Source organism: Kryptolebias marmoratus, linkage group LG18 (genome assembly GCF_001649575.2).
Source record: "Kryptolebias marmoratus isolate JLee-2015 linkage group LG18, ASM164957v2, whole genome shotgun sequence".
Lineage (NCBI taxonomy): Eukaryota > Metazoa > Chordata > Actinopteri > Cyprinodontiformes > Rivulidae > Kryptolebias > Kryptolebias marmoratus.
Window position 1 is genome coordinate 9,664,575 of NC_051447.1, and position 16,694 is coordinate 9,681,268.

A 16,694-nucleotide genomic window follows, 5' to 3' on the forward strand; every position below is an offset into this window, starting at 1 on the left:
CATTTTCCCAAAGCAATCCTTTGTCCATGTTGTGAAATAAACCACTGATAAATGATGGGTCTTGATGTTTATATTTACAGCCTTGTATTTATGATTTCCTGAATCTTTTAATGATATTGTGCATTGTAGCAGCAAAAACTTGTCTTTGAGGGTTTTTTTCTTATATATTCACTGATTTACCTCTGCATTTGTGAACAAATTTGAGATGCTATGCACATTCTTACTCCCTAAAAAAAACAACAACTCACTTATTCATTATGGGTAATGTTTTTGGACAAAATGATAGTTAAATTAACCCGTTTGAATAAAGATTACTGGTTTCACCTCATTATTAGTGCTGACTTGCCCCAGTCACAGCAGGTCTGTATGTTTTGTAGGCCTGAAATAAAAGAATTGTTTTTTATTTACTAATAAATGCAGGTAAAAAAAAATGCAAATGCAAAAATCAATACTTTTTTTTTCAGTTTGCATTTCCTTATTCCCCAAATGGTTTCTGATTTTGAGTTAGAGAATAGAATAGAGTGCAGGTGGTTATTCCTGGATTTATAAGTTTTACATATTTCACTTTTTAACTAATGAACCTGCAGATATTGACCATATTAGGCAGATGGTGTTTGACATAATCTACACTTTTTAATTAAAACACATGTATGAATGAGCTTCCATGTTACTTTCTGGTTGCAACATGCGATATAGTTCAGTCGTTTTCAGGTACACAGGACATTTGAGTGCTGAAATGTAATAAACAGATTATATAATGCTAAAGAACATGATAAATAAAGAGGCGAACCCCAGGCCGATGGAGTAAATTCCTCATCCCATGCAGAGCCAACAGCAGCACCCATCTGTCAACTGCAGCCCGACAGCTTGTGGTCTCTAATTTATGGAGCTTCACCCTGAATGGAAACAGGGAAAGAAGGAGTGGGAGAGGGGACAAGGTTTGTGGTTCTTTGTTTTTATCAGCTTGTCGCATAGACAGGAAACACATGCATGAAGAACACACACACGCTCAAAGGCATGTTTGTATGCTTCACACACACACACACACTCAGTGTGGTCATCCTCTGTTACAAGGTGCTATTTTAAATACCGAAAAAAAAAAAATAAAAAAATTACAAAGTAAAAACAATAAAATATATGAAAAGACAAATCCCATCTGATTTCGATTATGTAACCGTTAATTCAAGCTCTAATCCATGTTCTCAGCCCAGACCTGCCTGCCGTGACACTTTTTACCGAGCTGAAAGGGGAACTTCAGGAGCACGTCGGTTGATATTTAAAACTGCGGCCCTGAGATAAATAACTTCTCAAAAAAAAAAAAAGAAAAACCTGTGTTTATTTGAACAGGGGAGGATTGGCTTTGTTAGAGAAAGAAACACATGAGCTGGTTTTACAGTAGCATCCCCACTTCAGTATTAACCATTAACTTATACAATCACGTCTACGTGAAGCTGTGTTCACAGTATTTAGGTAAATTAGACACTCGCAACATTTATCATTCTTTTATTTGCCTTCAGCTCTGCAAGTTAACCTGTTGAGTGCAGAATGCTGCATTAGAGTTTAACGACATTGCTGTTCTGCAAATGTATGCGTTTGTGTTGATTTAACACTTTTTGTAAGTAATTTTACAGAATTGGGGGATTAGAAACACACAATAACATCTTAGTAGTTAAAAGGTCAAACATTAAGTAAAAATTTATTTAAGTTTTTTTATGCAAGCTTCTATTTGTTTTTTTCTAATGCAAAAAAACAACAACAATAACAAAAACAAAAACTGGCTTACTTCTTGAAGCTCTATAAACTCAAATTCAAACATTAAAGTGCTTAACTGCACGACCCTGATCATATCGTGGATGCTAGTTATGTATCCTGTGCCCAGTATGCAAATTATTGGGTCAGGCTGAAAATTGGTGGTATTCCTGGCTTGAGCTTGCAGTAAAATAGCTTTTTGTTGTTCGCAGATTGTGATCTTAACAATATGAGAGAGAGCGATGCTCAGATCTGATCTCTGCTTCCAGGAAAGAAGAAGTGTACGACATTAACGCATTTAAATCGACTGGCCCTCGTTGCCTACTCATGTGGTCGAGCCGCGAACAGGTATTGGAGGTCTGCGGCGTATATATACACCTGAGCAAGATGTGCACCTGCACAAGAGTGGCAGCATTCGCTTGCTAAGGATAGAAATGGCCTCAAGTGAGGGAAACACTCAGACATATAAGCTGGTGAGTCACTTTCATTAAGTTAAGAAAAAAAAGTAAGCTTTAAAATGCAACTTTTTACCTTTTTTTTTTTTTGCATGAAATTTGAATTATTTTTCTCTGTCTGTTCCAGGCATCTTTAGACCATGACATCAACCAGCACTTTCAGGATGCAATAGACGTGATTCAGCAGCATTCACATAATCCATACTACGAATCAGGTACATGTTCAGTCTACGTTGTATTTTTTCCCCCCATTGTTTGAGTATTTATTGATATTTGATGCATCCTCTCTTTCTTTCAGATTACAAATATTACGAGACCCTGGTTAACCAGCAGTCACCTGGCCAGTGTCAGATCTCCTGCTACCACATCCCACATCGGCTCGATATTTCAGCTTCGCCGTATGACTGGAGCGAGACAGCTGTAAGTACTGCAAAAAATCAGTATTATAAGTTTGGAGGGCTAGTGTGTGACGACTGATACAAGAAAGAAGGATTTACTTTAAACCCTTAACCTTTCAGCAGCAGTCCTGGTCTCAGGTCATGCCTGATGTCTCCCTGAGCCACCCGGCCCAGAACGAATCCTCACATTTCTTCTCCATCCTTCCACCACAGAGGAACAGCAAAGGTAATGATGCTAAGATATATGAGAAGACCTATTTTTTTGTGTTTACCCCAAGACTAAATGAGATTATTCTCCGTCTCCTCAGGCCGTAAGAAGCTCAGACTTTACGAATACCTCCATGAAGCTCTGAACGACCCCAGCATGGGCGACTCGATACAGTGGACGGACAGCGGCAGCGGCACCTTCCACTTCATCTCCAAGAACAAGGAGAAGCTGGCTGAGTGCTGGGGCCAGCGCAAGGGCAACCGCAAGACCATGACCTATCAGAAGATGGCGAGGGCTCTGAGAAACTACAGCCGCACGGGTGAGATCGTCAAGGTGCGCCGCAAGCTCACCTACCAGTTCAACCCGGACATCCTGCACAGGCTCGGCTCCGCGCAGGTGCCCGTGCACCTGCCCTGCCAGCCCACGCAGAAGGAAGTCCACAGCCAGCAGGAGAACACGTCCGAGCAGAGCTACTGCAGCTCGGCGCCGGCGGACTGGCACAGCTGGTACGAACACTACCAGCAGCAGCAGGAAGACTACGACCTGGCCTCAAGCTTCGCCTCACACACCTTGACCAAACTCTGATCTGCCAAAGAAAGAAAGATTCTTTCAAACACTTGACATCAAGTTTTGTATTCCCTTAAGCTCTCTGGAGATCCTGCATGGTGTCACCTATTTTACTGTTAGGTAGTAAGAAAAACATTGCAGCCTTCAGCAATAAATTACAAAGATTTCAGCTGTTTCTGTAAATAATCTGTAAATATGATTAAAATCATGTGTAAATTTATGTAAGAGTGTCAGATATTTCTATACAACAAATTATTTGCTTAAATTAGGCCTAGTATTTAAGAACCATGAAATGACTTGTAAATGTTTATAAAACTGTTTGTTTTTTTTAATTGAAAATTCTTTTTTTATAGTGAAGATCTGAAAGTTTTTGAGGGTTTTTTGATGACTCTACACTGGCTTCACAGAGGATGAAGTTACTCTTTACGTGTTTAGTTACGCAAACCTAAACAATTTATTGTTTCGTCGAAAGGTTGACCTTTAGAAAAATCCTTTGACATTTAGTAAAAATCAGTTCATCATCTTGTGATTTAACAGGTGCTCAAATATGGAAATGAACAATAAATCTTCTGACGGATACTAATAAAAAAAATAACAATGCTTACATGTAATTTACCATTACTTTTATTCATATTTAAACTGATTTTATTCATAACTAAATGTTTTGGAAAAATGTACCCCAAATGTAAAATTGTAGAACTAAATGTTCAAAAACACGTTGCAAATGTTTCCACTTTTTATTATTTAAAGAACATAAGAGGTGATACTGACAAGATTTAGTTGTGAAAGTAGTAATCAAAGTTTTTTCATCTGCATAAACATTCTTAAAAATTACACATTTGGGTTTTTTAAGTGGTTTTTGTATTTACTATGTATATATTTGTTATGTATTAATACATTTTTACTATTAGTTTTTTTTTATTTGTTGTGAAATCTCTTAAACACAATGCAAATAAATGAGTTTTACGGCGATGCTTGCAGCCACATTTTCATTACCTACTCAAATTGTCGTTTGCTCTGCGATGAAATATTACAACAGGCACACAGAATATAAACTTCAGACACATCCTGTGAGGAAAACTATGCCAGCAACTGTGTTTTTTTCCTGAAAAGGAGAGCTCTGGTTGCCTCCAGTTGGGTCTTATCAGCCTCAGCGGGGAGGATGTGGTCAGTACCGGGAGGCTTTGTTGATGGGTTAACTGGTGCTGGTGTTGGGGGCTTTGCGGTCTTGGTGGTCATTGTTCCAGACAGCCCAAGGTGCAGAAAACGACCTGCACGGATGAGGGTGGTATAAGAAGAGTCCTAGGACCTGAGCACCTCAGTTGTGTTAAATTCTCTCAATCTGCAAGAGCTCAACTGCATCAAACACTCATCTGGGATGGTAAACAGAAGACTTGCAGCTTTGCAATTTCTTCAAACACCTCTTTAAATAATTTCCAATGCTAATTTTGACTTCTTTTTTTTAAATTTTTATCAGAATTCTTTCCAGGAGACTCAGTCCGATTTGGAAGTGATCTTAGAGTTCCTGGAGGAGTACTACAGACAAAGCACTGCAGAAAATGGTAAAAGGAGAAGGCTGGAAAAATAATTCTAATGTGGAATTTCATGCAGTCTTTTGAAAAACTTCTCCTTTTCTCTGCAGCTGTGCCTGTGCACGAGAGACCCGTGCCCGTGCATCAAACATGTGATCAACGCTGGACATGCTTCGAGCCGTCGGTGAGCGCAGAAACGTTTGCTTCCACGTGCAGAAAGACACGCACATCCGCCACATTTCAACACTCTGCAGTCTGGCACGATGCTGTTGATGCCATTTAAATTTCTCCTCCATCAAAGGGCAGCAAACCCGCTTTTCAGACCTGCCTAGCACACGAGGTCCAATCAGCCTCCAGTCAAAACACAACAGCATCATTGTCTGAGTGCGGGTCACTGCCAAACTTTGTATCAGCAAAACACCCAGCCACAGCAGCGGGGAGAGGTGAGTTCTCCTTTTTTTGGTCATTAGATATTGTTGTTATGACCGTTGCTTTTAGCCTGAGGGAAATAATACCAAGAGAGCAAATAAGAGACCTGCCCTTTACTGTAAAACCCAGTGAAGCTGAGCCTGGCTTGGCACAGTGGTTTATTTTACATATCTATCAGATAACCACAGTGTTTGCTACTTTATTCTCTGCACTCACGACTGAAAAGATTTTTCTGGGAATTGCTGTAGTTAAAGAAATGGTTAACTGTAACCACCAGTAACAGCTTTGGCAAAGCTGGTGTAAAGGTTCCTTTAAGTGTCTCTTTACGGTCCCTTCATCATGTGTGACAGCTTGCTCAGTGCCTGCAGGTCGAAAGCTGCGACTCTTCCACTTCCTGTTCGAGATGCTGGAGGACCCGAGCATGGCCCACTGTTTGTCCTGGGTGCCGGCGGCGGCCGGGGTTTTCCGCTTTTCGTCCAGGAATAAGGACCAGGTGGCAGAGCTGTGGGGGCAGAGGAAAGGCAACAAGAGGCCCATGACCTACCAGAAGATGTCCCGGGCTCTCAGGAACTACGCCCGGTCCGGACACATCTTCAAGGTGAAGAAAAAGCTCACCTACCAGTTCAGCCGAGACACTCTGATGTCGCTGCAGAAGTTTCACAGCCGACATTTGTAGATTTTTTTTTTTGTTTAAAAGACTCTACTCTCACTCTTAACCTCTTGCTATTAGAGACAAATCCAAAATAAGGCAGCAGTTTAAAGTGGCTGACATTTAAGTCAAACTTACAGTATAAATGCATTCTGTTGTGTTTTTAGTTATTCCTTATACCTCAAAGTCCCTGAAAACAAAAGCATGTAAGCAAAAACTAAAAGTTGCTGTACAGTTAGGAGGTGATGTCAAAATATGATTGATATGATTAAAAACCTAAAGGCAGCTCAGTCAAGGGACTTTTGTAGTGTAGATTTTATTATATTTTTCCTTTTTGTGATGTATTTACTTTTGTTTTAGCTTCACTTCAGAGATGCTTTTTATTGTCGGAGCTGATTTTCAGCCCTGCAGTTTGTAAAGCACAAATTAAAACCCTTTGTTTCTACAGTCCTGGTTGTTGTTCTTTGTTACATATGGAGGTAAAATCCGTCATTGTCACAGAAACTACAGACCTTAGTTTGTTTGTTTCCAGACTGAAACAAATAGTTCTAATTGAATATGATTGTTGATTGTCTAGCCGGGTGACAGATTATAGATTATTCTAACAAAGTCATGACATAATGAATAATAAATGCTATCAAACACTCCAAGTCTTCATAGGTTAATGTTAATGGAAGTTTCTTAAATATTTAAGTAGAATTATGAATACACCATTTTAGAACTCCTGATCATTTCCAACTCAAAAACTAGAGTAAACTTCAATTCACTTAATTTGCACACATAGTTTATTTTCTACCATATATTTTAGTAAGAAGAAAAGACCACCATTCCCTTTAAGAAAAAAAAAGTCACATTATGGCCTGATGTGCCCTTGACTTGTTGGCAAGTGTTTCAAAAACCAGAAGGTGTCAGTGTTCTCCTTCACAAGGCCTCACATTGTGTCTGTATGCTGTGATCTCATGTCTAAATGGCCTCCGTGATGTCAACTCACTGGCGTCCGGGGCAAGACCAAATGGTTTTTGTGCTCTTTGTAGAGGACCCACGTGATACTTCCCCGAGCTGAGCGTTTACTGCTGAAGCACACCTCTTGTTATAAATGGTCAAACTGATGGTGTGGGGGGTGTGTTGCCAAAAAAAGCAGCAAACTAAACAAAGGTGATTGTTTTGGATGGGGTGTCCTTTTAATTAAAAGCCTCAGTGAAGGTACATTTCTGACAGCAGAATATAAGCTGCATTGTAGAGATGCCCCTTGTCCTAAATAAACCGTACAGTTGTCTGAGGGATTATTGGTATTTTTAAGTTTACTTGTACAAAAACTTCAGGAGAAGGATCTTACTTCAGTAAATAAAAAAAGAGAGTCTGGGCTTGTTGCTGCTCATCTTCCCAACGTCAACAAAGTCTACATCTGAGTCTCAGATGAGCTTTTCAAAAACAAAAGCAGCTACTTTACTTGCATAATTTACAATAAAACCAACTTCATGTGAGATGCACGTGTCAAATGTCAAAGTTTATGACAACTTTCTAAGTATAGGCCTCCCACCAGTCATCCCTACAACCTTTATTTGCCAGGTCCTTAAGCCTGCTGTTCTTGACAAGCATTCTCTCTGGATTAAATAGATATGTGGGATCAGGATTGGATCTCTGCTGGTCAAATCCAACTTTTCTCTTAGAATAAATCCACAGATCCTCTGAGAATACGCTGCGCGTCGTCTGAGAGTATCCCGGGATGCCAGGAGATTCTTACATCATCCTCAAACCTGTGACAATGACAACACATTTTCCTTTTATATCCCACCCTCCGGTCTTAAAGTGATAGTGCAGAAAACTTGAATTCATTTTAATGTTACCATTTAGGGAAGTTTGTTCAAGAAGTATTTAATTACTCTTAGTTTCTTAAAATAAAATTTTTTAAAATGATCCTATCTGACAAAAGTTTACTAGAAACTGCAGTTGGTAAGTTTTTCTAATGAACATAAATAAAGGCAGGCATTAATGTAATTGCCTGTTTGTGTGTGTGTGTGTGTGTGTTTGTCTTTTAGCAAATTATATTATAAGCCAGTGGACAGAGTTTAAAAAACTCAACTTGTTAAGCTTTGGAGCCAACCCAATTCAAGGTGGCCGCCACATCTAATCAACCTTAGCACACACAAAAATGGCTACAACTCAGTTTATTCTACAAAACATCTTGATAATTCCCAAGACTTTTGTGAAACTATTGACGAGACCAAAGCTGAACCTCTATGGAAGGTGTGTGTCCCGTTACATCTGGCGTATAAGTAACACAGCACTTCAGAGAAGGAACATCATTACAGCAGTGAAATATGGAGGTGGTAGTAGTGTGATTGGGCTGCGGCTGTTTTGCTGCTTCAGGACCTTGAAAAATTGCAGTGGTAAATAAGCTCAAACACGCTTGGGTTCTGCAGCGGAACAACGATCGAAAACACATCAGCAAATCCGCCTCTGAAAGGTTTAAGAAAAGCAAAATAAAGACTTTGGAGTGGCCTAGTCAAAGTCCTAACCTGAGTTCAACTGAGATGCTGTGGCATGACCTTGAAAAGGCAGTTCATGCTCGGAAACTCTCCAATATGGCTGAATTATAACAACTCTGCAAAGATAGGTGGGCCAAAATTCCTCTATACAGCTGTAAAAGACTCACTACCAGTTATGGCAAATGCTTGATTGCGGTTGTTACTGCTATGGGGGTCCCAACCAGTTACCAGGTTTAGGGGGCAATCACTTTTTTACACGGGCCCCTTTCATATTAAAGACCTTCATTTAAAAACTGTATTTTGTGTTTGCTTGTGGTATCTCTGTCTAATATGTAAATTTGTTTGATGATCTGAAATATTTAAGTGTGACAAACTGTATAACACCAGTGTCTTCACACTGTTATAAATATTAGGTGCTGTAATTATTTTAAAAATTACATGTAGAAAACTGCTGTGAGACACAAAAAACACTGACCAGTGTTATTGTTTTTTGTTTTGCAAATCTGTCAGCGATTTGATGATGTTGCTGCTGTAGCTAAGGGCTCCACCACAGAGAGGAGGAGCATGCCACCTCTCAATATAAACCCTAAAAGCCAGTCACCCCCCTGGATCTGTCACCGGTCCTCCTTTTCTTCCCCACTAACATTTTCAAACCTTGTATCCTCCTCAGCTCCAATCACTGTGGTGCGAGGGATCCAAGAGTTGTTTTTCCAGCTGCAGTCTTGTAATTATCGACCATCTGCCCCTCTTGGACTGAGAGGGCTCCATCGCCTTCAAGTCACACTGATCTGACTGTATCTACTGCATAAATCCCTGACAGGTTTTTTTTTTTGCCAGCGGCTCAAGATGCCAGAGCCAACAAAGAAAGGTAGGAGTTTTGATAGTGCCTTTAACAGTGACATCAAAGCATGCAAAAACTGAGCCAAAACATAGGCTATCTGCTGCAATGATGGTCTCAACTAATGTCTAGGCACAAATAACAATTTATGAAAGAGTGGAGAAGTGTGATATGGTTCAGTGACTACAGGTTTTATTTATATTGATGTCTTTAACTGAGCACAGCACATCCATCACTTTGAGCTTCGCCTGCCAGCTTGTAAACAGGAATTTCCAAAGTGACTTTGACAGTGGTATTGTATTACTGAACCATGCGTGTCTCTGCCATCTTGGGTGCAAGAGAATCTAGGGGGTCTATGGATGGATGGTATTGTTGCCTGAGGGGTATGCACAACAGATGGATCCAACTGGAAAAAGACAAGATGACGAAGAGGCATGCTGATGAGCGCTGAGCCGGAACACAAGCGAACTCCTCGTGAAGGATGATGCAATTACAATGAAGCGAAGCCATTCAAGGATACATCTTCTAAATGCCTTTGTGATGACTAAAGAAGCAGAGCAGGAATAGCCTTCGTCGACCCTAGAGATCTGCCTCCTCCCCGCCCACAACTTAAGCCCAAATTCAACCTACCCCAGCATCTTAACCCATCCTTTGTACCAACCTCGCGCTGAACCTTTCTTTCAGGACATAATATCTCTCATCTGTACCATCTTGTCCATCAATGCTCCTAATCTGCTTGTGTCTGTCATTACAATATGATATTACACTTTGGCTCCTCAATAGGCCAGCTGCTGTCCACTCAGACATGCCCATGTAAAGCAACTGGATTGTATTGTTTATCCTTTGGAAGGGAGCATTCAGGTTTTTAATTTCTGTCTGAGGATCAGCGGTCTATCTAGAGTAGCGCTAGACACCGATATATGTAGCTTGCGGTGAAAGAAAAATGCTTTGACTTTTTTTTTCTTTAAAAAAAAAAACAATGGATCACCAATATATGGTCCGTTGAAAAGCATTAAGTTTAAAGTTAAGTCATAATTCAGTTGGAATCGAAGTTGTAAACCCCCTTGTACATGAAATTAATTTAACTCCCTTCTTCTTTAGGTCATTTATGCTTGAGAAAATATTGTTTATGAATTGATGTGACGGCTTGCATACAGCACAGGTGCCCTTACGATGTTCAGCCACTGCCATAAACATCCCTGATCCCCCCAGAGACAAAGCTATGGCAAAATAGAAACAGCAGATTCCTGTCTGCTACAAACACTACCCATAAATAGCGTCCGAACCAGCAGATAAATGAGTGGAAAAGTATTGTTCTTTAAATGTGCCTGAACAGCTGAAGAACAGGAGGGGCGGTGCCGCTGTTTTGGTCACCCTACTCCCAAGCCTTAAAACGGTCCGAACTTGAATTGATGGACTCACTGAGTCGTCTGTGGGCCTTTTGGGAATTGGATTCTTGTCCCTGGAATAGTTCAGAATGAGCAGACTTTTAATCCCCATGCCTTGTTCTCTGCCATCTCCCTCCACTGTTGCCCAACCCCTCCTCTTCGTCCGCCTGTTCGTTTTGTGCCTCGCACCAAAACAGACATCGCCCAGCCACTTTCCATTCAGGATGGCTCGCTTCGAGGTCAGGCACCTCCCCGTTAAACCTCTGCCCCCTGTGCCCACAGATCCCCTAGGACTGTTCTCACCGCTTACAACTTCTGAGTGCCAACGGCAGTAAGACTCGTGTCGTCACCTCATCATATTTACTATTACCACAGTCTGTCACCCTCCCTCGACTCTGTCCTCTGAACATGCTGTTTTGTGTTATGAAACACCACACCACAAATCAAACTTGTGGTAAAAAGGTGAAGGCCTGTCAGCAGCTGATTGTCACCCAGCCTCAGCTCCCATTTACTCTGAACCATGAGAAGTTACCATCAACACAGAAAGTCAAAGTAAAAGAAAAGAAAAATTGTGAGTATCGAATCATCTTTGAAAGCATCATAGAGGTTTATAAAAGGAAAAAAAACAAAGCTGCTGGCAGTTTGGCTCTCATTTGAACCACTATGAGCCATTCTGTCTGCAAGTCAGCAGAGACAACAGCTGCAAATACCTGCCGCCCAGTCAGCTGCACTGAAATCCTCAGAGGTAAAACAAAACCTTTCTCCACTCTCATTATCTCCACGGCGATGGGACAGAGAGCGGACGTGGCCCACTCTTGGGTAGATGAAGTGACCCTGCAGGATTGTGGTCCAGTGGCCAGCAACACATTGTTTGGAAGTGAAGTGGGAGTCAGGCTAATTTAGAAAAAAAAAAAAAAAAAAGCTTTCGGGAATCATTACAAATAGATGCAAATAGTTTCAAAGCTGAGAAAATATTAACTAGTCAAGTTACAAAATATTTTTTTTTCTACAAGTTCAGTTTGCTCTGAATCAAGAAGACATTTTCATTCCTGCTCAGATCCTCTCTGTCCGGACCTATCCTGTTTCTAATGCCTTTGTCCTGAGCTCAGTGTAGGTTTCAGTTTATTTCTGTTAATAGGCAGCCTTGGGTCAGATTACACTGGTTGATGTAGGCAGTTAGTCTGGACAAAAATGACATGATTATTTTGGTAATTATTGTTGTAATCTAATAGGTCACGCATTAGTGTCCTCGTTTTAGTTAATCTTGTATGTCCTATGTAACAGAAATTATCAGTCCACATTTTGTTGAAGAAAAAAAGGGACACAAATAAATCCAAAGTCCATCTGCCCATCCATTCATTTTCTTAACCCGCTTCTTCTAATATTTATTAAAGACAAAGTAGAACGAATATGGGATTTGCAGTGCTTTGCGAAGGTATTCACCCCCTTGGATGTTTTCTGCTTTTATTGCTGTCATAAATCAGTCATGATCACTATAAATTGGCCGTCTTTACAAAAAATCTATACAAAAAAAAAAACCTTCAGTGTTAAAGTGAAACTAAATTTCTACAGAGTAATACCGACTAAATGAAAATATTTGATGTAAAATAAGTAGCTGCATAAATATTTACCCCCTTTAAAAAGACCTAATTCCTGTCCTGATTCAATTCAGAGAAAAGATTATTAAAAATTCTAAGTCAGGGGATAGATACAAAAGGATTTCCAAGGCCCTAAACATTCCCATTAAATCCATTATCAAGACATGGAAGGAGTATGGAGCATGTATAAATCTACCAAGAGCAGGCCGTCCTCACAAACTTAGTGACTGTGAAGAAAGAGAATAATGAGAGAGAGAGACCACCACCCGTGGTCCGAGCTTTAGCAGGTGAGATGGGACAGACTGAGCTCCAGCAGCTGTTATCCTGGTTCTTCACTCAGTCTATGGGAGAGTGGGAAACAGAAAACCACTGTTGAAGAAAACTCAAATGTTGACATGAGTCTCTAAACAAGCTATACAAATTGTAGTCGGGATTTTATCTGAGTTTTCTCATGTAAACAGTTTGCGACATTTTGGAGACTCCCAGTACTTCCAGATACCAAAAATGGTTACAACTCTGCCAGTTTTACAGATATTGAGCTAAAATTTAGCGTGGTAGTAGCTGAGACCTATCCTCAAAGTATACTTCATGCAAGATCTCCATTTAAATCTTTGGCTTACATCCTGGCAGGCAATATACATTCCTTTAAAGAATACTATTTTTAATTTGCATCCCTTTATGCAGGGACAGAGAAGCGTTTCATGACTCTCTGCGAATACTAAACAAGCTGTCACATCTGAACACAACCAAAAAACCCCCCCAACATTATTACTTAACCCTGCATGCCTCACAAAAGCACTATCACTATTATTTTTATAGGTCTAGACACGGCAGAGGGCAAACAAACGCAGCATCAGGGAGGTGTCTTTTATAATCAGTTAATTCTGGATGATGTCTAAGCATGAGGAGCCTGTCATCCAGCACAAAGATAATCTGCCTTGAATAGATATCAATAAAGTAAGGTCACCGTGTTCAAATAGAAAAATCAAATAGGTGATAATTCTGATTGCATTAAAGACATACCACAAGAAGTCTTACTGTCGTGTTTGATATTGTTTTGTTTTTCTTTCTGCAGACGAGACGCCAAATGGTCAGCCAGAAGGTGAGTTTGCATCTTATCCCCCTGTCACCTCACAGTCTAGCAGATTAGAGCTGACCAATATGAACGATCCTCTAGAATTCAGTTGAAAAAGAGGATATCTCCACGATAACTGCTGAAATTTACACACCAAACAGCTACAATTGTAAACAGAAAGCTGCGTGGAGAGAAGGCAGAAAAGAACACGACTTGAAAAGACACGACAGGCCTAAAAGTGGTGCAAAAGTGCAAACACGGACCCGCAGGAGTGTAAATGTGGAGCTGATGGAGCAGTATGGACGTGCTGCTGCCTTTTGGAGTTATCTGTGACGAAGCTGTCAGCATCTCTTACATTCCTCGCGCCCGCCAGCTGATCCCTCTTTGTTGATTCAGCTGATGCCCCCCGCCGTCCCATGTGAGCTCGTTGCTGGCATCTAACAGGCTTTCAGCAGGCGCTGGGGTTTGACCTTGGAGCTGCAGCATCTTGAGGCTCCAGCAGAGAGCTCACGTGTTTAAGGTCCAACTAAAAATAATTCTAGTAAAAAGTTCACATTTATTATTTATTTTGCTGGCTTTGCGATATTTAGTATCGTAGTCGGTGGGTGGCATGTTTTCTGACAAACGCAGTCAGGTTGTTTTTTTAAGTGTCAGAATACAATACAGTATGCCATCTATACAAAATACATCAAAATAAACAAAAAGTTGAATCTCAGCCCTAATGACAAAAGAAAATGGCAAGAGGTAAGTAGAGTGGGGTCATTTCGTGTATCTATTTAAACCATGTTTCTATTTATTCATTTCTGAGTTATGTTTCTCAAAAAAAACAATTAAAAAAAACATAATATTTTGAAAACAATTATTAAAATCACATTTTAGTTAAGGCTTAAATACAGTTGTCGTCTTTGTACTTTGCTACCATGACATGGCAACAGAATAAAGCTGCTGGATCACAAACTTGACTCTGAAAGGAGGTGTGAAGTCAGCATGATCCCACAGCTCATAAACAGGGTCAAAAACTAATTATACGTAAATAAAATATATTTTGAGTTAATAAAAGTCTGACAGCTTCCCGATGTAGCTAGAGCTCCTATTAAAATGGCAAACAAGCTGACACTACGTGGAAAAGAGCATTGCTCAGATCAGTTTTCCTAAATGCCAAAACTTCAAAATTAGAAAAAACTACAGTCTCCAAGACACTAAAATACTTCACTGGAAAGGTGCCACACCATTTTCTGTGTGGTTCCTATTGTAATCACTACAAGCATACATTAGCTTAGCCAAATAAACTTTATAAAAGTTTGTTTTGGGTTGAAAATGTTATTGTAACTCACAGATTTTTCCTCAGTATGTTTGAAATCGTGAGACGTCTCTAAAAACAAGAAAATGATTAATTGTGGTAGTGTGTGTTTGGCTACCTACAGGTAGGTGAGTGGATAGAAATGTGTTTGTGTGTGTGTTCTGGTGCGTGTGAGTGAATGAGACTAAGGGAGGCTGGAAGATGCTGAAGCTTTGTGCTCATTAAATGAAGCTGCTCCATCCACCACTATATTTGTCACACGCTCAGAAAGTGTTGCCCCAGACAGTAACGGTGCCCCAACCCTACCCGAGATTTCCCTGGAGGTTTCTCCCCCGCCAGGTGGGTAACCCTGACCCCCCTCCTCCCCCTTTCTTCACTTCACGTGCCCCAGAATGCAATGCAACCTTTTGCACATCCCGCTCACATCACGTGTTTCTTGTTTGGCTCTGTCGTGTGTCGTCACGTTTTGTTTTTCTTAATTCACTTTGAGAGGCCTGAAAACTGCACTTTCCTTGCTCTGGATGATCACACCAAACACTTACTTAGGTTCGATACACCCAAAACATTCACTGACGGTGCACAAATCTCCCTGCTCTGCACTCGCCTTGGCACGTGGCGCTGTTACTCACTGAAACAATGGCTGTGTCTGTAATGGTGATACTGTATGGCATACTGAGTCATCAAACAGGAGGTATGTAAAGGGATTTGAGAAAGATGGGTAACCTTCTGGGCTCTAGTCAAAATTCACCTGTCCAAATAGTTGCTAAAAGCAAACAGATCACACATTTGAGTCTGCTAATCCCTGCCTCCTTGATCACTCTGCAGTATATAAATGCAAAGACCAGATAGATGTTTTAAAATTAGACTCAGACACTGATGGTCCCAAGAAGGCTAATCCTGCTTTTTGAATACATTTCCATGAGGTAAATTTGGGTATTATGTTTCTCTTAAGACAATATAAGTTAACTAGTCTTTCATATGTATATTAATTTCCATTTGTCTCACAAGTTGAAATTTGGTTCTGGGACATTCAACAACCAGCATCAGAACTAGTATTAGCAATGCAAGCTAACATTGTATTTCTCTTCAGTTTATGCATTTAGATATTCTAGTTTTAACTTCGGTTGTCAGTGTTGCTCTGTACTGTTTGTTTTATTTATTTATTTTTTTTTACAGAATTTCTAAACACTCCAACCATGTTGGATTTTGAGGTAGAGGAGGTGAGAAACCTCATTTCAAGTTTTAGTTTGGAGGATCATTCCAGTTGATTTTTCTGACTTAGAAGTCAGAAATTTCAACTTCAGAGTACAAAGGGAACACACTAATAGCCCTTTAGCTTACCCCAGTGTGACAAAGGAAAGTTTAAACCACTGTACACGTACAGAGACAAGAAAAGGCTCTCAGACTAACTGTAGAAGATAAAATTATATAAAGCGTAAACATCACAGAGGTTCAGTAGCATGTTGGGTTTAACATTTAGTCTAAATTACTGTTCCTCAGGTTCACAGACCCATTCGCATGGCTACGGCCTCTTTCAACAGTTACAGCTTATTGTGTCTATCTGGTCTTTAGCTATTTATACCAACTTCACCTGAACAAGCATCGTCTTGTCAGGGTGCCAGTGTTTGTGCTCAGTGCTTGCTGCTCCAGCTTGGCGCTTTGTCTGCTGTACAGAGACGGTAGGAGAGGGGACTGATGAGAAGAAACCAGAGCCCACAGGGCCTGAGCCATTACAGGCTGTGGTGTTTCAGGAACCAAAACTCACCGACAATGGTTCAAACCAACCAGAGCCTAGTGGGGTTGGGGTGAGTGAGCAAGCAGGGTCCGCTAACTCGGCTGTAAAGGACGAAGGCACTTGCTCTCCCCCACCACCCGGTAAGTATGTTTCTTCAGTATGAGTCAATCCCATGTCTCTCTCAGTGAAACAGCATGATTTCACCCGTCAAGCTCTTCAGATCAAAAGCTGATACGAAATTAGAACTTGTAGTTTTGACTAAACTACAATTGCTAAGCTGGATG

At 40.5% G+C, this 16,694-nt stretch overlaps 2 protein-coding genes and 1 long non-coding RNA gene across 16 annotated transcripts in view; all 3 read left to right on the forward strand.

Moving 5' to 3' along the window:
- Positions 1-2,069: 2,069 nt before the first annotated feature.
- spic (Spi-C transcription factor (Spi-1/PU.1 related)) lies at positions 2,070-4,349 on the forward strand. 2 transcript variants are annotated; one of them, XM_017411528.3, is made up of 5 exons: positions 2,070-2,222; positions 2,332-2,419; positions 2,503-2,624; positions 2,723-2,828; positions 2,911-4,349. In XM_017411528.3, exons 1-5 carry the CDS (start codon positions 2,184-2,186, stop codon positions 3,393-3,395), a joined length of 840 nt encoding a protein of 279 aa, XP_017267017.1. In that variant the 5' UTR covers positions 2,070-2,183; the 3' UTR covers positions 3,396-4,349. The 2 variants fall into 2 exon arrangements, with proteins under 2 accessions (XP_017267017.1, XP_024860747.1); XM_025004979.2 differs by having other exon boundaries at positions 2,726-2,828.
- A 114-nt stretch (positions 4,350-4,463) lies between these two features.
- LOC108233215 lies at positions 4,464-5,097 on the forward strand. The gene is made up of 3 exons (XR_005234390.1): positions 4,464-4,758; positions 4,855-4,939; positions 5,020-5,097. It is a non-coding gene; the product is annotated as an uncharacterized LOC108233215 (long non-coding RNA).
- Positions 5,098-9,078: 3,981 nt separating this feature from the next.
- The window catches only part of mybpc1 (myosin binding protein C1), a 33,190-nt gene continuing 25,574 nt past the window's right edge, over positions 9,079-16,694 (forward strand). For 8 of the 13 annotated variants that reach the window (XM_037981118.1, XM_037981111.1, XM_037981113.1 and 5 more), the window contains exons 1-4: positions 9,079-9,344; positions 13,376-13,402; positions 14,943-15,014; positions 16,350-16,550. In XM_037981118.1, coding sequence (XP_037837046.1) covers positions 9,323-9,344; positions 13,376-13,402; positions 14,943-15,014; positions 16,350-16,550 — 322 coding nt within the window. In that variant the 5' untranslated portion in view covers positions 9,079-9,322. The remainder of the gene's footprint in view (positions 9,345-13,375; positions 13,403-14,942; positions 15,015-16,349; positions 16,551-16,694) is intronic. The other 5 variants (XM_017411580.2, XM_017411582.2, XM_017411583.2 and 2 more) reach the window with 3 other exon arrangements.